The sequence below is a fragment of the Bos javanicus genome, chromosome 17 (genome assembly GCF_032452875.1).
Source record: "Bos javanicus breed banteng chromosome 17, ARS-OSU_banteng_1.0, whole genome shotgun sequence".
In the NCBI taxonomy this organism is placed as follows: Eukaryota; Metazoa; Chordata; class Mammalia; order Artiodactyla; family Bovidae; genus Bos; species Bos javanicus.
The window spans coordinates 57597292-57624564 of NC_083884.1; the positions used below are offsets into that span (position 1 = coordinate 57597292).

Genomic DNA, 27273 nt, shown 5'->3' on the forward strand with positions numbered 1-27273 from the left:
GTGTATGATTTTGTGCAACCCTTTGGATTGCAGCCTGCCAGGCTCCTCTGTCTATGAGATTCTCTAGGCAAGAATACTGCAGTGGGTTGCTGTGCCCTCCTCCAGGGGATCATCCTGACACAGGGATCAAACCTGTGTCTCTTAGTCTACCTCCATTGGCAAGCAGGTTCTTTACCACTAGTGCCACCTGGGAAATCCCTATCACATAGTAAGCACCCAATAAATGTTTTGTGAACTAACATGAAGATGAACTTTTATGGGACACAACTCTACACCTCAGTTCTTGATTATTCACAAGTGAGTCCAGGGTAAACTCTTAATCCAGATTGGGTTTTTTGCTGTAGCCTAGGCTGCCTCTGAGCCTCCACCCTACACCTTAACCATTGGGTGTACAGCAGTAGCAAGCAGATTTTAATTTTGTTCTAAGCAACAAAAGTCTATTGTTTTTAATTTGTCAATTGAAAGGTATATTTTTATTTTGTTAAAGTCTACAATCAATTATTTTTGCTTGCTGCTGCCTTCTGTTACTATAGATCATGAGACTTATGTATTAAAATTCTTTGTTCACTAATCAATTTGTTGTTTCTAGTATGCCTAATGAACTGTAGTCATCATGGCCCCTGTTTAGAGATCAGTTTTTTAAAAACTTGTTCTCTTCTAACTCCTAAAGCTTTCCTTGACCCTTTCCATTAATCAATATTAGTGAGGGTTTTCTTTTCCCCTTATTTAAAAAAAGAACAGCTTTCCCCATTTTCGTGAGAGGAAAGAAAGAAATGTCCTTGAGGGGATAGGATGTTCTAGTTTAATTTTCACTTGCTTCAGTGGCCTTTCCTATTATTTTTGCTGAAGAGCGGGGCAGTTTCTTTGACTCTTCAACTTGCATTTGGCCAAGTAAAAGTAAATTAATATATGAAGATAATGTTTCTTGAACAGAGCAGTCGTACAAACCACCCCTCCATGGTACCTTCTTTCAGTGTTCTGCCGGTCATTTTTTCTCCCTAACAGCTATCTTTCCAGGTGAAGACACCCTTTTCCATCTTCTTCCCTTCCTCTAGCCCCAGCTTTTGATAGTTGCACCTGCTTAGGCAATTATTTAATCATTTTGAAGTGAACAAAACAAAAAAGATGGTGAGTTTGCTGATCCCTTCTCCACAGTGTGAAAGGTATGGGAATCTATAAAAAGACTTCTCATCACCAGAAAAAAGAGCCATTCTTAGATCCCCTCCAATCCCCCCATGTAAAGATGTGCTTGTGTGTGTGTCACTGTTTTGCAACTGCCTTAAAGTACAAAGTGACAGGTTTTTATGAAATATGAATTAGGATTATATTAAATAATAAAAAAAGTCACTTTCTCAGAATCTTCTCAGACCTATATTCTTGAGCTTATTTATTCAGCAAACATTTTTTGAATGCCCACAAAGTATCAAGCACCATGATAGGTGCTGCAAAGACTGAGGTTTTTTGAACCACATTTACTCTGCCTTCAGAAAGCTCACAGTCTCATGCACAGATGAGTATAAGTATGATGAGGAGTGTGATAAAGATATACCGAAAGCATAATAGAGTCCAGTGGAGTGGTTTCCAAGGTTAATTTCAAGTTAATCTAGAAACTCTGAGCGAGTGATCACACCATATCACTTCAGAAGCATAAATAGTCAGACATTTAGGGGAAAACTTCTACATAAAAGTAAAGCCCTTTGTCCAGGGAATAAGAGTAAAGTTTTTAAATCTGAAGAAATTTTATTTCTTTTTATAATGAAAGGACACTATAAATTTACTTAAAACTGGTCCCAAAACCGTATATTTCAGAGAGCTATTTTGCTCGCTTCTGGATAAGATTTTAAGGATGAACTATAAGCAAGTCATATATATTGTCTTGGTAAAGTAAAACATGATATTTGTTCTAAAAATCATTCTTCAGCATCAGAGAAGATGTTGGTCTTCTCATCTTCATTTGTAAATCATATGCAGTGGTTCTTAACTGCATAAAATAGCAAATTGACCCACTCCAGTATTGATCTTAAAATGTGTTCAGGTCGGAAACTCTGGGAGGCAGGTACAGTCATTCTCAAAGGGGCTATTGCTTGAAGGGGTGATATAACCAACAGAATACATACCCAATAAAGCTGATAGTTTAATAAGTTCTTACTTGCTTTTCAAGTCACATTGCCCTAATTTTAAAATTGCATTATTATTTAAGTTGTCTGTAGAATTTTGAACTTTAAGCAGTGGTGTTGAATATTTTAAAATTTATCCCTGTGTTCTTGAAGTGGATATCTACTGTTAGATGAAAATACTGCCTCATCCTGTGGTCTCTCATCTATTTGGAGACTTTTAATGTTTGTGATCTCTGTAACGAAGCTACTACAGGAACTAAGAATTCTTTTATAAAATTTTTTTAAAAAATGAGGAAGAACACAAGGGATTATACTTTTAATATTATTTATTATACTTCAAGTAGATTAAAATTTTGGACCTATTCTCTCAGACTAAGTTCTAAAATAGCATTATTTTTAAAATATGCCATAGTTGGTCATTTAATTTGCTTCATGTCAACTAAAATCACTATGATTTCAGATTTTAATTTTTCCAGTGTATTTCAGTATCCTTGAGTTTAAAAACTTAGCTAATATGATGTGACTTTTAATTTGATAAGCAGAGTCCTAACCTACAAGTGTTAATTTTTATCTGAGAGAAAATTATTAGAAAATTATAGAAAACTAATATTAGAGTTATACTTATTTGCACATGAATGTGTTCTGTTTTATTCTGTTATGTGAATAGCGTGGATTCTAATGTCACTGGTTAACTTTGTAAACCAAGTTATTAAAATTTGAAATTTAGCTGCTGCCACAGCATTGAAGAGCTCCCTCTCAGTAAGTGTACTTAGCTAACTAATACCAAAACTCTGACCTGTAAAACCACAGGCCTCTGCTGAGCCTCTCTCTTCTGATTGTTGGCATTTAGAAGCTTATTGCTTTTCTGGGATTATAATATTAAGTAAGGTTGATTTTGGAGTTAATATTCAGAATAAATATTTATCAATAAATAATCTGAATGGCAGTAGATCTCAGGGCCTTCATCTTTAGAACCATAAATCTAGGTGCATATATCCTGCACCTAATCTCTCTTTGCCCAGTGAAATAAGAGTTTAGATTTCCAAGGAGATGATAAGAAAATTTTAAGTTGACCTATCAAGTATTTTTTTTTTTTACAAATTTCAAAAATATGGGTTAAGATGCATTCTTAATCTATAGCACCATCTAATAGAATTTTCTGCAATGATAGAAATTATTTATGTCTGCAGTGTTCAATATGGTAGCCATAGTTAGTGGCTAGCTTGAAACATAGCTGGAATGACTTAGAAACTGAATTTTACATTTTATTTAATTAAAATATCCATGTGAGAAACTGAATTTTACGTTTTATTTAATTAAAATATTCATGTGACTAAAGCCTATCTTATTGGACAGCACAGAGGTAGAGCACCCCTCAAATTTGATATATATGTCTTCAGTGGCATTAAAGGTACTTTAATTATTTGAAAGCAAAATAGGCCACAATATAGTAATTCTGAAAAAAAAATCTAAATATAGATGTAACGGTAGATACCCTCGCAACATTCTGAAGCATTCTAACTTTATAAAAGGGAAAAGAAAATTAGCCCAGTGATAAATTTAATCATGGCTCTTCTCTTTTACTTAGAAACCTGGGTGTAAAATTTAATTTTCCTCAAGGAGTTTATATGTTTTGACTTGTCAACATTTTACACTATATAATAAAATTTTGTTTTTTAAACCTCTTTATAATTTTATTTCCTGAAGAAAGAGCAATTATAAGAGATTCCAAATAGCCAGAGACAGAATGCAAAACTGACTTCTCACAATGGTTTCTCCTAAAACCCCAGGGCAATAAGAGAATTAATTTTTCTTTCCCCATCCTGAACATGTACTATTTGAAAATCCCCCATGGTTGTACATGTTTCTGAGTTATTATAGTATTTTTTTTTCTGAAAGGTTAGTGCTACTTACTGACTGACCACTTCATCTTTTATAGAGCAAAGCATCGCCCTTTGAAAGCATTTTCCCCTTTAAAAGTCATTTCAATGGCATTTAAGAAACATCCATTATTATCCTTCCAGGGAATGTTATTTTTCACTGGGCACTACAATAAGATTAATCATCTTTGCCCGTCAAGAAGCACAGACTTGATTAAATCAGTCAAGGGCATTAAATTCCAGCTATACTCTCTCTTGTGACCATACCGACACAGAGTTGAGGAAGAATTTGTGAAAGTATCATTTGGTTAAAATTGTATGCCTGTCTCTTTAAATCTAAAAAAAAAAATCCTTTCAGAAGCTGTAGAGAGAAGGTGCTAGAACTGTGTACGATCATGACTGGAAAGCAGGATCCCTCAGTGACTGCCGAATCTTCCCAGCACAAGATAGAGAGGCAGTTCAGCACAAGCCTACACTGGTTCTAGGCAGAACGATGATCCTACCGAACAGATTTCAAATAAAATTAAATTGAGAAAGCAGATCTTTCAAGGGAATGAGGCGGAGGCTCGCTTTTATGTTAAAAGCCACCAGCATCCTCCTTGCTAGACATGGACATGACATTTTTAAAGGAATTATTTGGTTACAGCGTTTTAAGCAAACTGTTCTAAGGAGTCTGTACATTGCCTTGTTTTTTCTATTCTTTTTTTCTTTTGCATATATGTAATTCTGGAGGTAAAGAAAAAGCCTGCCAGGGATTCAGAAGGCATCCCACTAGCGATCAGCTGACATTCCTAACTGAAGGCTGCAATGTGTTGCTTATTCATTTTGTACCGTGGGAGCTGCGGGGACTAGCAGAGAGCTAAACTATGCATTTCAAACAGCAGTGCTTGTGCAGAAAGAGGGGTGAGAGAGAGGCAGCCGGCGAGGAAAGAGCACAGCTGGACTTTCTCCTTGTTTTTATCCATTTCTGCAGGATCATGTATTCATAAGGGATGAGGCGGGCCACGGCGATCCCAGGCCTGAGCCGCGGCCTACCCAGTCAGTTCAGAGCCAGGCCCTCCACTACCGGAACAGAGAGCGCTTTGCCACGATCAAATCAGCATCTTTGGTAAGCAAACACCCCTCTACCCACCTTCCCTTCCTTCCCCTCCTCCCCATCTGGCAGCCTCTCGCCCTCCCTGAGCCTCTCTCGGCTTCATGGATGGGAGGAAAGGAGTCAAGAATGTTTTCTCCCTCCTAATAATTTTTTTCATTTTAGAAAAAATCTGTTGGCATAGCAACCTGATCTCAGATATTTTAGCATTGTCTACGGCATGGAAAAAAAAAAACCCTTTGTGTGTGTGTGTGTGTGTGTGTATTTATATATGCTGTGTGTGCAAAATAAAAGGCCTTTGAGATGAAGTTGCTAATGTATCTAATTTTGTAAAAGCTGTTTGTCTTTTCATTGAAATAATAATGCTAAAAAAATATTTTAAAGGTATTGGATGTGTGTGTATGCAGGGCACTATGCTCCTTTTTGTATAGATGCATGTGTGTCTGTAATGTGTACACACACATCAAAAGATAAAACACAATTTAAAAATATATATATATATATATGGTTGCTGGCTAACGTATATAATTGTAGGAAATAAGATACTTGGTTCCCAGGGATGGATTGCCGGTTCGTTCTGGTTCATTCATTTATTTATTGCAACAATGGTAGTGGCTGCACTTCCCCATTTAACCCCTGAAGAATTTCCTGGCACCCGTAGAACAAGAAGGGCTTTGTAAGAGAGGGTGGGGATGGTTGTGGGCGCAAAGATACTGTAGGATCCTTCAGCATTTTTACTATTGCAAATGTGATTGCTGGATGCCCTTGTAGTAGCAAAAGGGGTGTGTGCTGTAAGAGTTAGTTTTCATGCCTCCTCCCCTTGGCCCCCCACGCGTGCGCGTGCGCACTCATAGTCACACACACACACACACACACACATACACACACACACATTCACATCATTTCATCCTTGGCACTCTAAACTCTCTTTAATCTTTTGTTTCCAAATCTCACTTCTCAGCCAAAAAAATTATTGAAATATTAGTTGTTTTGCCTGAATTGATGTTAGAGGTCACATGGGCAGGAAGAGTTAGTGTACACTGCCCAGCTATTACATTTAGAACCTATGATGACATCATCCAAGGCCGACCCAGAAATGATGATTTTTTTCTTGTCCTATTTTTAAAATCTGATTTCCACTTGTAATTCTCAAGTGTTTTAAAAGGCTTCATTTATCTTTGGGATTGATAATGGATTGTAATTTTGAAAAACCCAAAATATAAGGAAAATGGAAGTTAAAGCACCTACATATTGCTATGCCTGCTGCTGTCTAAAAGCAAGCAATTTAATTTAGGCTGCTTATAAATAAGCCTGCCTTTAAGTTCCTTTGTATAGAAGTTTCTTGTATTCTCTTCAATGAACAATTTTTCATTTTAAATGCCTGCCGTACTGTGTAATGGAGATCTTAAAATGTCCACTCTGTATTTGCTAATGATTGTTTAAGCCAACTATAAAACATGCTTTGAGTCTAAATAAAGTATCATGAAATTATTAAAGAATAAATACCTTCATACCATGATACCTGATAAAAGAAGAAATATAGTGTGTTTGGAATATGACTACTTACCACTGACTCTTCTGAGACTTGTACCTTTATCCAGACTCATGCATGTTGAAATGAGAGAAATCAACAGCCCTTGAGATTCAGGGCTCCATAAACAGGTTTCAGATATTTGAAGCAGACAGTGTACCAAGTGGGTTTTCCCTCTCTGGGACAGGTTCTCTTCTTCTGTCAACTTGCCACACCCTCATTCCCACATCATATATTCATGACCTCTCCTGCCGCCCAGGAAGATCACTACTGCCATGCCAGAATGATCTCACGCTTGCATTTGTGGACTCACCCAGGGCTACTCTGTGTGTACATCAGCCGTCAGTCTCCCTCTCTGTGGATGATGAAAGCTGCTTCCCTACTAGGCCATCTCAGGGCCACAGGCAGAGTCCTTAGGAGCCCTTCTGAATCCTGCAGACTTCCTAGTGCCCATTCAGAGAACAGCTGGGATCAGTCTATCTGATGGACTTTTGATTTGCTAGAAGGCCCCTGCACCTGCATTAAGTTAAAAACAGAGTGGCTGATAGGCTGTTTCTGTAATCACAGAATAAGTTGGTTTATGTGTAAAATTTTCTGCAAATGTGATCATTTGGGAGTCAGAGTGGGATTGATGTAAGTTTATTAGAGTTCAGCAGTATTTGTATCGAATGGTTTTTAGGGAGAAAAAAAATAATGAAGGGAAAAGTAGTGTGGTGTTGAGTTGTTCCATGTCCCATTTTGGACAATCTAACTGTTGGTATGGATATTTTAATGTGTATTATCGATTACTACAGTTCTGCTATCATTATGTTATTTTAAAGGCTAATTCCAATAGGAATATATAAATCAGAATACTGGAACATCAAAAGGAAGTATCTAATTTTTAAAAACTTATCTCACACCTTATTATTTTTTGTGGATCCCTACTCAAGTGAGAAAGTCTAAAATTCCTTAAAATGACATAAAAGTAAGAACAAGATCACAGAAAAATGAAAGACTGGGGTTTAAATAATCAAGTCACTGTTGAAACTTCACGTCTCATAGTTAGTAGAAATACTATACTGATTTATTTATTTTGGTCCTACTCTTTCTTTATAACATTCTAGCAGAAGTGTTAGCAAGCCACAGAGTGATCTAAAAGTGAACAACAAGAAGAAAAAGAATTTAGAAATTAGTTTTTCAGTTACTAGATAAATGAGTGATGTCTGTTTTAAACAGGCTTGCAAACTGATAAAAAAAAATAATTACAATTCCTCAAATTTCTTGTATCAGCCTACCTCTTCTACATAAACTGGTAAGAGGCCTAGCTCTGCTATTTTTCCCCTTAGCATTTCTTTCTACATTGTGCTTTTGAATGGGGCTGCTGACAAATATATTAAGCCAGGGATCTACAGGCTTTTACTACTAGATATTTTTATTATTTTGGCACCTTAAAACTGAGATTTTTTTTTTTTTTACACATTATCATGGACTGTTGCACAATTATGTTTGTAACAAAGGACCTTGATGCCAGAGTAAACTCTAAGGAAACTTTACAGATACATATATGTATATAATTTAAGAGCAGAAGTTATTGACCTTATTTTGAAAAATTAGAAGGAATGTCATTTCATAGAATCTCTTTTATTTTATCCTTTCTTTTTCTTTTTCTGTAAGAAAGTTCATACTGGGCTGATTTGTTGTCTGAAGAAAAGAATTATTTATATAGTTCTTCAGAATTACTCATCTGACTTCTTAGACTCTTGAGATGTGCTTTCCTTGAGTTTTTATTATTGGTGAATGGAGACCATAATATTTTAATTAAATTAGTGACCCATAAGTGTGTTTTCAGCTGTTGTTACATCTGATGTCATTTCTTAAAATTTCATAGTGTCCTGGGTCCCTGGCAGTTCCCAAGTAGATGTTACTATAGAGAGCACCAAGGCCATTCTATAAGATAGTTCAGCCTCTGTATGGCCTTGTAAAGGAATTCTAACTAGAATGCAGTGGTCTTGCTACATGTGTGGATTTATGTTAGAATGCACATTAGGGAGAGGGGCATGAAACTCTTAATTTCTAGTCTCCAGGAAAGCATGTGAGAGAAAGATGATTATTGTTCTATCCATTCAAATATAGATTCTTTCACTTTGGTTTTACCAGATTCAATAGAAAAGTTCATATAAAAATGAAATCTTCAATTGATTTTTAAAAATGCAACCTAATCATTGAGCTGACTGTGAAATTGTGTACCTGAAAGAGTTTGATAGACAAGCATAAAAATACTAGAACCTCAGCATAAATATACCAGAGGCTGCTTATCAAAATATTGCACATCTCCTCTTTTCCTTTTTCTTGGTTTTTTAATCTCACTAAGATCATTGCTGATAGTATTTTTCACTTGTGCTACCGCCCAACTCACATGACCATAGTCTCTCAATAAAAGTGTTGAATGAATGAATAAATGAAGTATCTTCCAGTCCTCTTATCACAGGAGAATTTGGATTTATAAGTGTGCATTTCAAAGCTCCTTATGTCAGTTTTTCTGTATAAGGCAGAATTGCCTGTGATCAGTCATTACTTTAGTATGAATTTGAAACATTTTTTTTCCCTAGGTGTTATAAAGAGTGGAATGACAAATTTCTGATGCCAGTATGTGACTCGTTCTATTCTTTTTAAGAACTTGCTATAAAGTTCATTTGTTCTAAGGGCTGAGGTAGCCAGTTTTATGTTATTTTTATTCTTCCACATAATTAGTCTTGTAAGTTGGCTTTGATCTCTTAAGAGGGTAACATTATCAGCCACCATACTCCTCTTTTATCTTTAGTACGTTGTTTATTAGCCTCCTAGTGCAATGTTCTGTACTTGGGACAGGCACAAAGTACACTTAGAATGAAGTGGTTTGTTTTAGGACCAAATTTTGCTGGAATAAGTAGGGTAGAATTTAATGGCTACAGAAACTTCCTGAAAAAAGTTCAGTCTTCATTTATGGTTTTTTTATTTTTATATATTATTCCAGATATATGAAATAGCTAATTCAGAGTCAGAAATTATATATACTTATAATCCACAACCTGGATACAGGTACAGTTTTATTGTTAAATTTGTCCTTTCTCTTGGATCCACTTCTTTTTTTAAATTTTTTATTGGAAGATAATTGCTTTACATTATTGTGCTGGTTTCTGCCATGCATCAACATGCATCATCCACAAGTATACGTATTTCCCCTCCCTCCTGAACCTTCCTGCCACCCCCCACCCTATCCCACCCCTCTGGTTGTCAAAGAGACTGGGTTGAGCTCTCTGTGTCACACAGCAAATTTGGATCCACTTCTATACTATGTCTCCATCACCAGAAATGCTGAGGGGAAAAAAAAATTAATTAAAAAAAAATTAATAAAAAAAAAAATTCTGTTAGTTTGGCAGAAGAAGGAAACCAACATATATTCAACATCTCCTATGTGTCAGACACCTTGCTAGGCACAAGTGTTATTTCATCATCGCAGTAGTTCCCCTTTACAAATGAAGATATTGTTAGACTTCAAGAAATTATGTAATTTGCCCAAGATCAGTTATTTAGGGAGGGATGGAATGAGATTTATCTCCCAGAAACCTATTTAGTGTAGTAAGATGATACTACCCATTTTTCGCTGATCACATTTTTGAGGCTATCGTTGTAAAAACCAGTCAATTACATTTTGATAACTTTTTCAGATCTTCAAGTTATTCAGTTTGTAGTTTAGACTTATCATTCTCTCCAGCTCTCACTCTCCAGGGTGTTTGGTTCCTTCCATTACTTCATAACAGAAAGTTTCCTTTCTTCTTTGCCTTGGTGTTATGAATTTCCTTAATCAATTCAAGAGCCTAGGACCTTAGTTCAAATCCCAGGCTTTATTAAAATTAAAGAAATAAATTACATGTGAAAGCACATTGTGTAAACCGTAAAGCATGATTAAAATTATGAGCGATTTTTCATTGTTGACCAGATAGTATATTCATAAAACACAAACTATAAACTTAAAACATACTGAATACATAACTATAATAATTTAATGTATTTCATGTTAGACTTGATAAATGAAATATCATTATACTTTTATTTAAATTCATCTATCTAACGTGAGCATGGAACTCTAAAACTCAGTAACTCTAAATGTACCTGAAAAGACAATTACTTTGAAATTTAGAAATTATGGTTGTAACAAATGAAAGGTGATATTAGGAGTTTAAGAAAGTGATTATCCAAATTACGGGATGCATTCTCATTTACAAGCAAAATGTCTCCCAATATTCAGTGATGTACAGTGATAATATGGTGAGCTTGTAATTTGTCTCTGCCACATGCTTATATGATCTGGTATGTGATAGGACCAACCCTCTTCACAGGGACTCACCCACCAATTAGGATAGAAAATGTTCTTGACACAACTCATTTCCATTTTATCTTGAGGCTACCTGGTTTAGGGAAGTGGCTATCCTGAGACTATTTTATTGACCACAAGCCAAACAATATGCTGGCAAGTTTTAAATGTGTCATGATGGCTGTATGTAGAGTGTGCCATTCCTCAACTTTGAGACTCTGATTAAGAAAGGGATGATCAAATAAGAAAAAAATAAATTTATATGTGAAACATGTCTCAAACTCATTACCCCAAAACAGACACTTTACTGCCATATTTGTTTGAAAAAGAAGTGAATGTGAAAAGAACTAAATGGTATCCTTTCAGCTGATTGGAATTTTTTTCCTCTATAATTGAACTTCAGAAAGGCACAAGAAAGTAAAACATATACATATATTTCAAACTAATTCTTCTTTTTATCATGAAATAAATACATGTTAAAAAAATAATGATGGCAAAACAGATTATTTTCTTTTAAAGTGTCAGGTGCCTCTTTGGTGATGCTATCCTGTTTTTTGTTTGTTCTTTGGTCTTGAAACATCTTCTGCTCTTATTCTTTATTCTTAAAGAGTGTTGTCCTTTAGAAAAGAAACATGAATATGAGAAACCTAGTGTTAGATTCAACTGGAAAGATTTCAAGAGTTCGCCTTCTGTTTAATGGTGTACTTTGATAATGCTATCCAGTTACAGAACAGCACTCTCTTGATAGTAAGGACTCAGTCAAGAATGCAGGGACACCTTCTAAAAAGAGCAAAGAAACAAACTGTCCTTTGTACAAAATGTACTTTGACCCATTAAAGGAAAACAGTAGAGAGAATTGAGCAGCTTGAAAATTTCCAGTAAAACTTGTCTGAGGGTTAGGCTGGGGAGAAGTGTCTTATAGTAGTAGATTGGAATGACTGAATTATATAGTGTAAAACAAAATTAAAGTTATAATTATGTAATAAGACTTTCTACTAAACTAGGGAAGATTAGAAGGAAGTGACCAGAGACTCTTAACAAGACAATAATGAGGGGTTGTAAATTGAAGAAAGGACTGGAAAACCAGAAAAGGTTTAATAGAAACAAGAGATGCTGAAATTTACACTTGGAATCTTCAGTTTGTTGGATAGTCACTTGAGAATGGGTTAAGGAAAAATTACTAAGAAAAGTAACCATCCCAAAATTACAGGAATCTTTTCTCCTCAGAGAGCAAGTGAGTGTTTGTAATTGTTAATATCTCTTTTGTGGGGAAGGGGAGGAAGGAGATAGATGATTTAAAAGGAAAGAGCTTGTTCTTACTCTCACTCAGTTCATACTAAGAATCAGAAATAAATCTCATTCAAACTATGTTAAAAGGATATTTAAGATTCCTATAACTGTTAGAGATGTGATCTTTAAAAAGAAACAAATAAGCAGTATGCTATAGTGCAGTGCCTCCCAACCAGAGAGAGATGCCCACCAGGGGACATTCGGGAATGTCTGCAGACTTTTAATATCGTCTTAACTTGGGACGTGCTACTGGCATCTGTTGGGTCAGCCAGGGATGTTGCTAAACATCCTACAACACACAAGGTAGCCTCTCAAAACCAAGAATTATCTGGCTCATTGTCAGTAGTGCTGAGGTTGAAAGATCCTGGTGTAGTGGAAATAGCATGTGCTGTTTCTGAAATCAGATAGAAATGGGTCTGTATCCCAGCTCTAATCTTTATTAGCTATATGACCATGAGGATATATATTGTGATATATCAAAAATATGTGAATATTTTTGGCTGAATGGATACATTAATTTCCTTAAGTCTCAATTTCTTCATCTATAAAATGGTGATGGTAACAATACTTCATGAGTGAATAGAATGAACAAGTGAATGAGATTGTTTGTAGGATTAGAGATGACCCTACTCACAGTGCCTGGAACATGTGAGTGTTCAGGAAATAGTAACTGAACTGATGCTGATGATGATAAATAAAATTCTACCAGAGGGTTCTTCTGCTTTGCCTGAACGTTCCTCTTCCATGAATCTGGTAACCTGAGTTCTGTTCCCCAACCCAAATCAGGTTACACGACAGATCCATGAGCATGAGCAGGAGAACGAGTTGCGGGAACAGATGTCAGGTTATAAGCGGATGCGGCGCCAGCACCAGAAGCAGCTGATCGCCCTGGAGAACAAGTTGAAGGCTGAGATGGACGAGCACCGCCTCAAGCTACAGAAAGAGGTGGAGACGCATGCCAACAACTCGTCCATCGAGCTGGAGAAGCTGGCCAAGAAGCAAGTGGCTATCATAGAAAAGGAGGTCAGTATACACACTCATGCCCTTGTACCACAGCCAAGCCAAGCCTGTCCCAGTCAGCCACATCCTGTGAGCAGGAGGCAGGTGTATTGTGCTTTTTAGTGATGGAGGAACAGGGTTGCTTTGGGGAAGAGGGGTCCAGGTTTTATGAGGCTACTTAAATTTGTCATTATAAGTTCAAATAGTAAATGAAAGTATATATTGCATCCTTGTCTTTTCAATTGTATTCTGAGCATCAGTTCCCTGATGGAGGTATGATACAAATGAAAAGAAACAAGATGCTTCTATCCTATGGAAACTTGCACCTTTCAGGTCTGTTACTGTGTGCCTGCCTCATACAGTCCTCTTCAAAAGAAAACTGCTCTACAAATAGTCCCTTTTAGTGGTGACTGGCCTACGAATGGGCACCTTACCTTGGTAAATGGCAGCAAATAGTTGATCTGGCTACTGTTGGGTCTTCTAGGAACATCTTTCTTCCCCATCCAGGTTCTAAACTAATTTTAAAAACAGACAAGATGGGGGACTACCCTGGTGGTCCAGTGACTAAGACTCCATGCTCCCAATGCAACGGACCCAGGTTCAATCCCTGGTCAGAGAACTAGATCCCACGTGCTGTAACTAAAGGTCCCGCATGCCACAACTAAGACCTTGCACAGCCAAATAAATAAAAAAAAATTTTTTTAAGACAGAAGGGTAATGCAGATAGTCAAAATATCTCTTTATTACCAATAAATGTTAGAGAAGTGATTTATATCTGAAGGGAAACGGGCCTAACAATCCCAAACAAAATTAAACAGACTCACCCACCCAGGCACTGGCAGTACTAAACCAGTTGCCTTTCCCACCCCGATAAGACTTATATAGTTACATAGTGTGGGAAAGCAGGAATGAATTTGTGCTCCCTGGGGATGGAGTGACTGGGGACAGGGTGTCAGGGGTGCTTCAGTAATCAGGCTCACTAGCTGTCTCTCTCTCTCTCTACATGGGAGGAAACATCAGAATTGTAGGATCATTCCCCCAAACAGCCACCAATCTAGAGGCAGTGTGTCATGAAAACCTCTGCCCAAACAGGGGTAATATTGATTAAATAAGCCAGTCAGTCTTTCTTGGGAATTAGATTTGGTAAATATGTGGAAAAAATTGTTCATAATGGAAAAACTGTTAATAATAGAAGATAAAAGTGAAAAGATTCATAGAAAGAACCAAGACGCATACTTCCCCCCTCTATTCTCTAAGTATATCATCTTACACATGTACTTCACCTATGGTTCCGTTAAGCTTAGATTTGGTCACTTTCAGGAGCCAGTATTGGTTGGGTTATCTTTTATTTGGTCTATTTTTTCCCTTCCAAGTACTAACCAGGCCCTACCCTGTTTAGCTTCTGAGATCAGATGAGATTGGATGCATTCAGGCTTATATGGCCAAAGACTAGTCTATTTTCTATCCATCTAGGAGTCCTCAAAATGTCCTGATACCCAACTATTGTGGATTATAGCAGATCCTTCAGAAAACAAAAAGTCATTAATTTTTGCCTGTTATACTAAAGATGACCTCATTCAGATATCTGATGGTTGAAGTAACCAATTAGAGAGTTACATTCTTGGGGGGAAAGAAAGAAACTGGCCAGTCATGGTTATTTATCTATTTTATACTTTAGCCCTTCGGCCACCAGCAGTATAATGAAGAGTTTTTATTATAATCCTTGGTCCACCTTTCATCCCATTTATTTTATGTATGTGTCCAATAAAACACATTTACAGTTTACCTTCATGTTTCTCCCATAATTGGGAATATATTTTTTGATGGTATAAGTTTTAAAAATTTTTTGTTTGTTTAAGATACAAGAGAATCAAAACAGGTATTTCCTTTTCTGTGTTTTATGAATTATGTGTTCAAAAAAATTATGCTGTTCGGTACTTTTGGACTCTTTGAATGCATTGGAGAATAGACAGCTGAATTCTGTGTTAAGAACAATTCATCCTATATTATATTTGTTATTTTATCAGGCAAAGGTAGCTGCAGCAGATGAGAAGAAGTTCCAGCAACAGATCTTGGCCCAGCAAAAGAAAGACTTGACAACTTTCTTAGAAAGTCAGAAGAAGCAGTATAAGATTTGTAAGGAAAAAATAAAAGAGGTAAGCATACCATTATTTTGCAGTCATCAAGTTGCCATTAGAATGGCTAGAACTTAATTCATCTTACATTGTGAACAATATCGTAACCCATTAATGCTCAAACTTTCTAATATCATCACCTGAAGTGATTATTAAAACAGATTGCTAACCCACTACTAGATGTTCTGATTCAGTGAATCTGGGGTGAAGTTTGAGATGTTCATTCCTAACAAATTCCCACATTATGCTCATGGTGCTTGTCCAGGAACACTTCAGGAACCCTCTAAACCATTCTTGCCTATTTCTGGTTTATTCTTCACATGTCAGCCAGTGATCTTTTCAAACCATAAGTTTTCAAACCATCATATCACTTCATGAGTATAATATTTATTGACTTTTCATTGCTCTTTCATTTGTATTTGCTCATTGATCAAAATACTAGAAGTCCCTATGTGGTCAGCTACCAGCCTCCCTTCTTACCTCATACCAACTTTCCCTTCACCTCTTACCCATCCCAGCTCAGCACTACTCCTGCCACAGTTGTCACCTTTGGGTCCTTTAGCTCTGCCCATCTCCACAGTCTTCACTCACACTCTTTCTTCCACCAAGGTGCTCTCTGCATCCCCATCCCTACTCCCAATCCCTTTCCAGCCTCCTTGTAAGACTAAGGATTGTTATTAGTACCATAACTTAAATTTCACTTCCCCAGGAAAACCTTCCCTTGACTGCCTTGACCAAGATAGGCACCTCTGGTATTATAACACTAATTTTCTATTTTATATGTATCTATATATAGATATATGATTATTTGAGCTATTTTACCCTACTAGCCAGTAAGCAGTAAGAGCAAAGACCATATGTCTTTTTTCTTTGTGTCATTACTTCCCTGTGCCTGGTACATGTGAAATATTTGATCAGTGAGTAAGTGATTCTTTAGTATTAGGTTGAAGACCTCTAGTGGACTTAGTTCCTCTGAGGAACTGCAGTTTGAACTGGAAGCTCGAGTGACTTCACTTCTTCTTTTACCAGGACTTACAGCTGAATTGCTTGCAGGTCCATAGACATTCCTTCTCATAAGACTTAGGGTTTCTCACTTGTGGACTACTAGTGTATTAAGGCTTAACAGAAGTCAGATGGGACTTGATTTAGTATATGAAATCAGTCACTTGGGCACATATTCCAAGTTAACAGTATGAGAGTTAGCTAGGTTCCTTTTCAGTTTTGTTTTTTTTTTTTTAAACAGTTATTTTTAAATCAATAACTAAAAGCAAGTGCCTTGGGGTTTGCTCTGCCCAGATGGGTCACTGGTAGTTGTTGGAACTGACAGAAATTTCTATCTAACCTGCACTGCCAGAATGAGAATCATCTCTGTCTGACACTGTAAGGTCTGGAAAACCAGGCTATGGAGAGAAATAGCCCAACTAAGAAGGTTTACATGCTCTCCGTTTTCTCTTACTTATTTCTTGATCTGGATTATTATATCCTAATAGATGTTACTAGATCACAGAGATAAACCTGATTTTTCAGTAACAAATTTTGGAATTTTCTCAACTGCAGATAGATTTTTACTTACAGCTCCATGTGTTTTCTCATGTTCTGGGAGGCCGTATTTATGGCTGCAGCCACCATTTTGAGCATTTGTACCACTAAGGTATTTGGAGCTTTGTCTGAACTCCATCTTTAGAAGATGCTCCCACAGAACAGCGTTCGAGAGTCCCCACTCAGTCCTCAGGCATAGAGCTATTTTGGGTTTGCCATACTCAGATTTATGAGTGCTAAAGACCACGGGCCTAAGCGTACAAGTCTTTCACATTCTCATGAAGAAAAACAAACCTACACTCAATTTAAGACAGCCTCTATAATACTTTCTCTATGCAAAGCTAGTATTACTCCTTATGAAGTAAAGCTTAGTTCAGACTGTTGACTTCCCTGGTGGTCCAGTGGCTAAGACTTTGCCTTTTAGTGTAGGGGGTTCTATCCCTGGTAGGGAAGCTAAGATCCCACATACCTCTGTGTCAAAAACCAAAACATTAAAAAAAAAAAGAAGCAATATTGTAACAGATTCAATAAAGACTCTAAAAATGGTCCACATCAAAAAAAAAAAAATCTTTAGAAAAAGAAAATGTCATGTATGCTTAAATATTGATATAAAAGGTATCATCCTAAAAAAAATAAAATAAAAGGTATAATCCTTGAGATGACAGAACAATCTCCATTATCCCTACTGTTGATAGATAACTGGGGTCTGGGTAATCCAGAATGATGGATGATCCAGAAATAATTTATTTTTGATTTTGAAATGAATTTTTATGATCATATTTCAGTTTAGATGTCCAATATAGTGGTTAATGCCAAACCTAGTAGTGAAGTCACAGCATCTAGATCCCAGCTTACTCCATAATGGAAATAGCTCTTGTTCTTGTTGATTCTAATATTTCACTTGAGATTTCACTGGAACAGGAAAATTGAAAGTTGATTTACAAATACTTCTTAGCTAAGTGCCAAAACAATCTAAACAGTGTGTGACATCCACATTACAAAACATAAGTAAAATAGGTATAAATAAAAGATTTCAACTGAATAGTTAACCAGATATTAAAGGTCCAGCTTGTAGTTGAACCTTTATGAACAGTATGAACAAAGGATGCCCAATACTTTCTCTAAAAGTGATCTTCTTACTTTCCCCATAGACTAACATCTTCTTAACTGCTCTGATTTACTGCTTTCTTCCCTTCACTCATATGATCTAAAACAATTATGTATTTTGTTCTTTTGGAAGTATCAGATCAGATCAGTCACTCAGTCGTGTCCGACTCTTTGCGACTCCATGAATCGCAGCACGCCAGGCCTCCCTGTCCATCACCAACTCCCGGAGTTCACTGAGACTCACGTCCACTGATTCAGTGATGCCATCCAGCCATCTCATCCTCTGTCGTCCCCTTCTCTTCTTGCCCCCAATCCCTCCCAGTATCAGAGTCTTTTCCAGTGAGTCAACTCTTCGCATGAGGTGGCCAAAGTACTGGAGTTTCAGCTTTAGCATCATTCCTTCCAAAGAAATCCCAGGGCTGATCTCCTTCAGAATGGACTGGTTGGATCTCCTTGCAGTCCAAGGGACTCTCAAGAGTCTTCTCCAACACCACAGTTCAAAAGCATCAATTCTTCAGTGCTCAGCCTTCTTCACAGTCCAACTCTCACATCCATACATGACCACAGGAAAAACCATAGCCTTGACTAGACGGACCTTTGTTGGCAAAGTAATGTCTCTGACTTTTGAGTATGCTATCTAGGTTGGTCTTAACTTTCCTTCCAAGGAGTAAGCGTCTTTTAATTTCATGGCTGCAGTCACCATCTGTAGTGATTTTGGAGCCCAGAAATATAAAGTCTGACACTGTTTCCACTGTTTCCCCATCTATTTCCCATGAAGTGATGGGACCGGATGCCATGATCTTCGTTTTCTGAATGTTGAGCTTTAAGCCAACTTTTTCACTCTCCACTTTCACCTTCATCAAGAGGCTTTTTAGTTCCTCTTCACTTTCTGCCATAAGGGTGGTATCACCTGCATATCTGAGGTGATTGATATTTCTCCCAGCAATCTTGATTCCAGCTTGTGTTTCTTCCAGCCCAGCATTTCTCAGGATGTACTCTGCATATAAGTTAAATAAACAAGGTGACAATATACAGCCTTGACGAACTCCTTTTCCTATTTGGAACCAGTCTGTTGTTCCATGTCCAGTTCTAATTGTTGCTTCCTGACCTGCATACAAATATCTCAAGAGGCAGATCAGGTGGGCTAATACCAAATGAAGAATGCTTTTTCCTAAAATTCAAACTAGCGACATTTGCAGTATTACCTCCCGTCTGTGACATCTATGTACTTCTTTCCATCTTGTCACCACCTCCTTTGTCCAAGCTACAATTATATCTCATCTGGACTTTGTGATAGCTTCCTAGCTGTCTCCATAGACATGCTCTTGCCTCCTTCATTCTGTTTTCCACATGGCAGCCAGAGTCATCTTTTTTGAAATGCATCTCATTATGACACCCCCACGTATATATAAAATCCATTTCTCCTGTGCTAAGGCTCAGTATCCTTAACTTGGCCTGTAAGACTTCCAGTGGTCCTGCCTACCAGTCCAGCTTCATCTCATGTCACACTGTATCACCTGCCCTGACCTTCTCTCAGTTCCTTAACTGTACCATGTTTCAATTAACCTTCCCTAGCAATTTTGCACATGCTGTTTCCTCTGCCCAGAGTATTCTTCCCTGTCCTTTCTCGCTACAGATTTTTGAAATTTCAGCTTAGTTGTTACCAAGGTCAAATATATTTTATTAAACACTCTTCAAACCAAGTACTTCAACTACACAGTAGTTATTATCACAGTAATCTTCACTTAATTTCTGTGGTTCTTTGATTTATTTTTGATTCTAGACTGTAAAGCCCCATGATGGCAGATACTATGTTTGCTCACCGTTGTCTCCTTTGCCTTGCACAGCATCTGTTGCATGATAAGAACTCAGCAAGCATATATTGGTTAAATGAGTGAACCCATGATTTCTGAGCATGAGAAGACAGAGACATGAATGCTAACATGTCTCCCTCTCAACGGATTAAAAAAAAAAAAAAGGGAGAGGGACGTATGGCAGGGGAGTATTTTTTGCAACACCAAGACTTTCTGACCTTACATTCTCAATTGCTTTCAAAAATAATGTAATCTACATTGCAATAAGCTATTATAGTTCCTTTTGCCTGATGAGCTTGGCTTTCTTTTTTTTTTTTTTGGTTTTTGGTTTTGTGAAGGAGATGAATGAGGACCATAGCACACCCAAGAAGGAAAAGCAAGAGCGGATATCTAAGCATAAAGAGAACTTGCAGCACACACAGGCTGAAGAGGAAGCCCACCTTCTCACTCAGCAGAGACTGTACTATGACAAAAACTGTCGTTTCTTCAAGCGGAAAATAATGATCAAGCGGCATGAAGTGGAGCAGCAGAATATTCGGGAGGTATGTATTTTGTCCACAACTATCGTCATTAACTTATGAAGACATAAGTTAACTTGTGAGGACCATGACTGTGTCTGTTTTGACCATACCTATATCCTTAACCTATACAGACTTCAGTGTGATGCCTGACACAAAGCAGATAGACAAAAGTGAAAGGGAATGAGTTTACCATTGATCAGAGAAAGCCCATTTACAGAACAAGGAATCAACTTTTTCCAAATAAAATTTTCTTGAACACCTATTATAAGCCAAATTCATGCAGTGGAGAATCAAAAGAAGTAGAATAGAGAATTTTTGCTTTTAGCCTGTTTGTCAAAGACTTGAGTTTTTGTGACTCTCTCTGAAGCACTTAAAAGAACAGAATGGTGCTCTACAGTTAAGGTAATTCATTCAGTCATCCAGCACTTACAGAGTGCCTTCTTACTTACTGGAGATGCCAGGGCTATTTAAATGCTATCCTCCCTACCTTCAGCTTTCTCTGAAGACACGAGAAATAGACACGTAACACGCTAATCACAGTGTAATATGTTGTCTACCATAGTAGACATAAATAAATTCTGACAGGCATATAGTCATGAAAGGGCTTGGAAGAGTCTGTGATTGAAGAGGAGTTGTGTGTTCTGAGTGTGTGGAGTGGAGTGTTAGAGCAGGAACAATTGGAAGCAGAATGGAGGGCGGAGGGCCTTGATTCTGAAGGCAAGGCTTTTAGATTTCAGCCTGAAGTCAGTTGCATGGGTATGAGAGGTGTGTTTTTTTTTAATTGAAGGATAATTGCTCTACAATATTGAGTGAAGTAAGTCAAAATGAGAGAATTTTAAGCAGAGAAATGACAATGAGAGTTTTTCTTTGTTTTGAAGAATGAATGCCTCAGCGTTGAAGATAGCCTAGAGTGGTACAAGGCAAAATACAGTGAGGTCAGTAAGAATGCCTTTTCTCTAGTTCTACCTGGAAGAAGCAGTGGGGATATAGATTAGATCTGAGTGACATTTCTAAAGCAGAAATGACAGTAATTCAAACCAAATGCTGTGAGAATTTCAGAAATAAGAAGAGTCAAAAAATGAATGCAGAGTTTCTAAATTGGACGAATATGATGTTATTCGCTGAGACGAGGAATACAGAATGTGAATTGGTTGCAGAGACAAAGTTCAGTAGGAAATCACTGTGACCTGGAGTAATACGAGAAGCCCTCAAGTGAGCTAGCACATTGGTAAAATTATCAAAGTCAGATTAAAAACCCAGTGTTAGGCTGCAGGAGGGAAACAAGCCCTTCGGCACATTTAATGAGAATGTGAATTGGTGTAAGCTTTTTGGAGAGCAGTATTCAAATGGGAAGAAAAAGAGCAAACTAAAATTTATTGAACACATAATCATGGGCCAGGCTCAGGCTGTTTATCTATGTTATCTCATCTTATTGGAAGAGGGAGAAACTGAACATTTTTGAGCCAGGCAGTGAGTGATATGGCTAACATTCTACTTTACAGAGATTAGCCCAGTTTGGTGGTGATGCACAGATTGATTAGAGCATGCATGGTCAGTGGGAGCAGTATAACCCCCTGGGGAGTAAAAAGGGAGTTCTTGTGGAGGAGGGGATATTATAGTGACTTGTGGCTCTCTGAAGGGCTACAGTACATAAAAAGATATGCAGTACATGTTTGTTATTAGCATTTCAATGGTGATGATGATCAGGGAAGGGTGGAGGCTAAAAAGGCCCCTGATGGAAATAATGGGGGAGAAAAAAGGTTGAGAAACATTGAATTTAGAGGGAATAAACTAGAAGCAAAGAGATCCGGTGGTAGGAATAGGCTATAGACACAGATAGGGTGTTAGCTGGCAAAAGAGAGATGGGTTTGAAACATTTTGAAGTATAAAATAAGCTGGACTTGGCATACAGAAGGATATGAGAAAGAGATGAGGGTAGAGTCAAAGTTATTTCTAGGATTTAAGAGCTGGGGAAATGTAGATTTGGGCAGAAACAGAGAAGCTTAGAGAGAGATATTGGTAAGAAACTGGTTAATTCAATATTACATGTGTTGAGTTTGTTAGAAGGCTAAAAATTTCAAATCAAAAAGTCCAATAGCCAGTTACAAACAAGGTATTTGGGATTCTTTCCATCTGGCAGTTATTATTTTTGTTCCAGTGTCACGTATTTGGAAGAAGTCTGAGATTAAGGGGCAGTTAGTGCCAATAAAAACTATAGAAGACAATTATTCCTCCAAATGATAAAAACTATATTCATTAGTATCAGGTTCTAACCTACTGGGTGAAGAATAACTCTACAAGGGTTTATTTCTGAAAAGTCTAGGTTTTCCTTTGTTTAGTCTTATCCTGGAGCCACCTCAGTGAAAATGTTCAGTTTTTTGTCTTCTATTTATAAAAGAACATTGAAAATGACAAATGCAGAAAAACACTGAGTTGTGAAAGTGCTTGATAATCCCATCCCACCCATTTTCTCCCCTGAGACAGTCACCATTAATTTGGCAGATATATTACCAGAGTTTTTTCAGATATGCATGTGTGTGTGTGTACAACTTATATATTATATATAACTTTAATCTTACAAAAATAAGATTATGTTAGTACCAGTGGGTTTATTTGATTTGCAAGCAATAGAAACAAACTGACTGACTTAGCGTGGAAAGTAATTAATTGGAAGGATATGGGGTAGATGACAGAGCTGAAGACCCAAGCTGGAAAAGATGAAGAATCAAGCTGGGAAAGCAACTTCGTGACCTAGAGGGCAAGAGCTAATTGACATTCCTCAAGACACTGCCATTTGGATGTACCTCTTCCAACCATGTTTCATCTTTGTATCATTTTTGCTTAAGACTCAAATTCCTAGGAGAGATAGCCCTTGATTGGGTAATGTGCTTATTCACTTACTCAGTAGTCTCTCTGATTTCCACATAGGGTGGAGTAGTTTCTGAAGCAAAAAGAGGAGCCTGTTAACAAAAAGAAGGGAAAATGGATACTGAACCTACAAAAATATCCAGTTTACTGTTTCATAACTCTCTTTCCGTTTGTATTATTTTTCATTTACTATCTAAAACCTATAACTCTGCTTCATTCTTTTTAATCATCAATAGTATTTTTTGGTATGGCTATAGAATAATTTATTTAATGAAGCACTTCTCTGGGTATTTTGTTGGAGTTGTGCAATATCACTTTTTACGTGTAAGCAAGTATTTTGTAGGATATAATATTCTCAGGAGGAGAATTTTTAGGTGCCCTCTAAGGATTTATAACTCCCACCAAGAAAAACTACTTGTTTTCCTCTACCTTTGCCAAAACTGAGAATTAGTAATCTTCCCCACCCCCCACTTTTTTTTTTTTTTGGTAGACTTTAAATTTTTTTTAGCCTTGCCACACAGCATGCAAGATCTTAGTTCCCCAATTAGAGATCAAACCCATGCGCCCTGCAGTGAAAGTATGGAGTCTTAACCACTGGACCTCCAGGGAAGTCCCCAGCATTCCTTTTTGTTAATGAAAACATTTAAAAAGATCACCTTAGGCTGAGTTGAGCCTCTTTTATCATCACTACACGTCAGTGCTCATTGTTTCCTAACCAGTTATGCAGCTAAGAACTGAAGCTAAGAAAATATTAAATGTCATAGGCTAACAACATCCCCACTTATATTTTGAATTCTCATTCTTACTCAGTGTCAGTGGGCATGAACACAAAAATTTTTGAGTCAGATCAGATGCTTTTAAAGAAGTCAATAGTACGTCCATAGAAACTTAAATAGAATGCTTGAATCATGATTGGGGAAGGTTTGTTTGGGGATACACCCTAGATCCACATCTCAGAGGAAGTAGGTTCAAATAATGTGTACAGAAGTGTGTTTTGTGGCCATGGTGTACTGTCATGGCCATATGTTGTATGTATGTTTCACCCCTAAGCTCACATCAGCCTGGTGTGATGCTCAATGTATGTGATGTGGGCTGGGGTAAAGGGAGCTGCCTTCTTATCTTATACTCCCTCCAAGGCATATATACCTGGAGTGCACAGAATCACCTTTACTGTGAAATTTGTTTTTGTATTTTTGCTCAGCTAATTTTATTGAATTTATATAAGCTAGAATATGGCCCTACTATATATATTATATCATTTGTACAGACTAAGCAACCATTGCATCATGTCTAGCTAGAGCAGAGGGACTCTTCAGAATATTGTATTCCAGACTGAAACAGCATAAAACAGAAAAACATAAGCCATTCTTTGGGACATTTTTAGTGGAAAATGTTGAAAAGCTAAAAACCTGAGTTTTAGCTTCAATTCTACTTTATAGAAATTATGTAACCTTATGTTAGCCCTTCCATTCCCAAATGCCTTACTATCATATATAAAAATGGTTAAATCCTAACAGTCTTACCACTGCATAAGGATTGCAGCTAGGATTGAGGAAGATATATAAAATCACTTTTAATAATTGAGAGCACACTACACATTATTATGTAGGTACAGCAATGGGCTCATAATAAGCTGAATAATGGTTTTTTCCCATAGTGTAAAATGTTATAGGCAGCTTAACATCTCTGCAACTCAGACATATGAATTAAAGATAATTAATTAAAGGTAATTTCTATTACAATTGTAATAGAAAAAACATTTCAGTATTATTTTTCTCTCACCTTTTAAATTGTTTATAGTATCTAGATTTGTTATTGTATGCCAGATATTCACTTCTGAATGTAGAAAAATAGTAATGGCATGTTTATATATATTCTGAAGCATTTTCTTATGGTCTTTCCTTTCAACTTCACAAGACTGGTAGTTCACGATGGGTACTATTATCCTTACTTTACACTTGAGGAAATCAAAATGTAGATTTGAAGTCTTACCAAATGCCATACATAATGAGTCAATGGAAAAGCTAAAACTGACTCACACCCTGAATTATTTTTCCACTGATACTCAAACTTTAGTACATATCAGAATTACCTGGGTGGCATGTTATCAAGTACAGGTGATTCTGATGCAGATATTCCAAGGACAACATCCTGAAGCATTCCGTTAAACAGAGAAGCAATTGTTTTCTTCTGAAAGTGCTGTTTGCTTTGTATCTTTTTCCCCCTGTGAATTTCTGAGCTCTGGACAGCTCAGACTCAGTTTGAACTTCTCCATTTAGGAAAATGTGTGAAATGTATAAATGCCCAATACTGGGGCTCCTGGTACTCAAAGACTGAAGATGATAGTGTTCTAGGAACAGAATCTTGAGCCATCCAAAAAGCTTTCCTTGGCTTTAGTCTCTGAGAGGCCCTCACCATCCTTTGGTGCCACCTAGGGGCCAGTTGCCTGGAAAAATCCCTTGGACGGAGGAGCCTGGTAGGCTACAGTCCAGGGGGTCGCGAAGAGTTGGACACGACTGAGCGAATTCACTTTCACTTTTCACTCTCATGCACTGGAGAGGGAAATGGCAACCCACTCCAGTGTTCTTGCCTGGAGAATCCCAGGGACGGGAGCCTGGTGGACTGCCGTCTGTGGGGTCGCACAGAGTCGGACACAACTGACGTGACTTAGCAGCAGCAGCAGGGGCCAGTTAGTGATTTTTAAAAGACATTTGACGGTCCAGGTAAGGAAGGAAAATAAAGGAAAAGAAAAACGTGGGAGAGGATGTGGGGAGATACTCTGGAGATGATCTTTTATTGTTTGTAACAAATGTAAATGGCATTTATACTCCAGGTATTTCCCCACTAGAAAATAAGCCCATGAGGGGATGTACTTGTTCACTGGACCCTTCTTCGTGCCTAAAACAGTGCCCAACATACAGGAAATGCTCAACAAATATCTGTTGAATAAGTAAATGAATGACTAGCAACTTTGCTCCAGTAACAGATACTGTGCTGTTCAAAGGACTTCTCTTCAAGTGAATGGAAGGCCCAAACACACAAGATATTTCTCAACCATGCCAGGGCACAAATATTAATGATATCTCTATGAAAATGATCTTGCATTTTCTCCATAGTGGATGCCATTGGAAAAGAGAGGCACCCTATTGTTCTGATATAAAGTTCAGCTCAAGGGCTTTCTCCTTTCCTTGCTCTTCTTAACTATTAGTGATAACATTCTTTTTGGAAATCTAGCAAATAATCTTCATCTCTTTTGTATCTCTTACCACTTCCAATCTTGCACTTTGGGGAAAAAAAAAAAATAAACATAAAATTTATGTCCCTGTATTAATCAAGCTTCTTTTGTTTGTGTCTTACTAAAATTTATTTGAGCTGGCTAAAACCAAAACCAAGGTATTTTCTACAGAAAGATAGGAATGTTTCATAAAGCCCAGTAGCAATAACATATCTGGACCTATAAGGAGAGCTTAGAACCAGTTAGGAACTTGGGTAGCAGTATATTTCCTGCCCTTCTTTCTTCTCTCTTTATCATTCTTCTTGCTCTGAAGCTCAGCTTTATCTAATCCTTAGCCCTTATAGCAGCAGGTGGCTTCCACATATGTAGTTCTTAATATGCCCCTCAGTTCTAACCACACACACACAGATTAACTGTCCCTGAATCCAAATTCCCAGGAGAGAAGATAGACTGATTCAGTGTGCTGTGAGCTGAGCATATACTTTCATAAGTGTCTACTACATTTCCCTGTCAGGGTGTTAGCAAGTTGGCCACCAAGTCATGGCTTAGTAAATATGTTTATGTACCCAGAGAACATGGTTCACAACTTTGATACACTGCCATTCAGGAAATATTCTTGAATTGGTGAATAAAAAAGTTTCACCCAACTTCCTCCTCCCCTTTTTTTTTAAAATTCTAGTTTCCTTTCTTTCTCCCTTCAACAAAAGAGGAAGACATGAGTAAAACTGGGAGGAGCAGAATGATTAGCTCTAGAAATGACCAAACAGACTGTAATGGAAAAGATGAATGGGGAAAGATCTCATCTGCT

The 27273-nt window shown here is 37.4% G+C and overlaps 1 protein-coding gene across 10 annotated transcripts in view; it reads left to right on the forward strand.

Moving 5' to 3' along the window:
• The window catches only part of TAOK3 (TAO kinase 3), a 197851-nt gene that overhangs the window by 148699 nt on the left and 21879 nt on the right, over positions 1-27273 (forward strand). For all 10 annotated transcript variants that reach the window (XM_061384853.1, XM_061384855.1, XM_061384857.1 and 7 more), the window contains 4 exons: positions 4971-5105; positions 13034-13270; positions 15274-15402; positions 20180-20383. In XM_061384853.1, coding sequence (XP_061240837.1) covers positions 4971-5105; positions 13034-13270; positions 15274-15402; positions 20180-20383 — 705 coding nt within the window. The remainder of the gene's footprint in view (positions 1-4970; positions 5106-13033; positions 13271-15273; positions 15403-20179; positions 20384-27273) is intronic.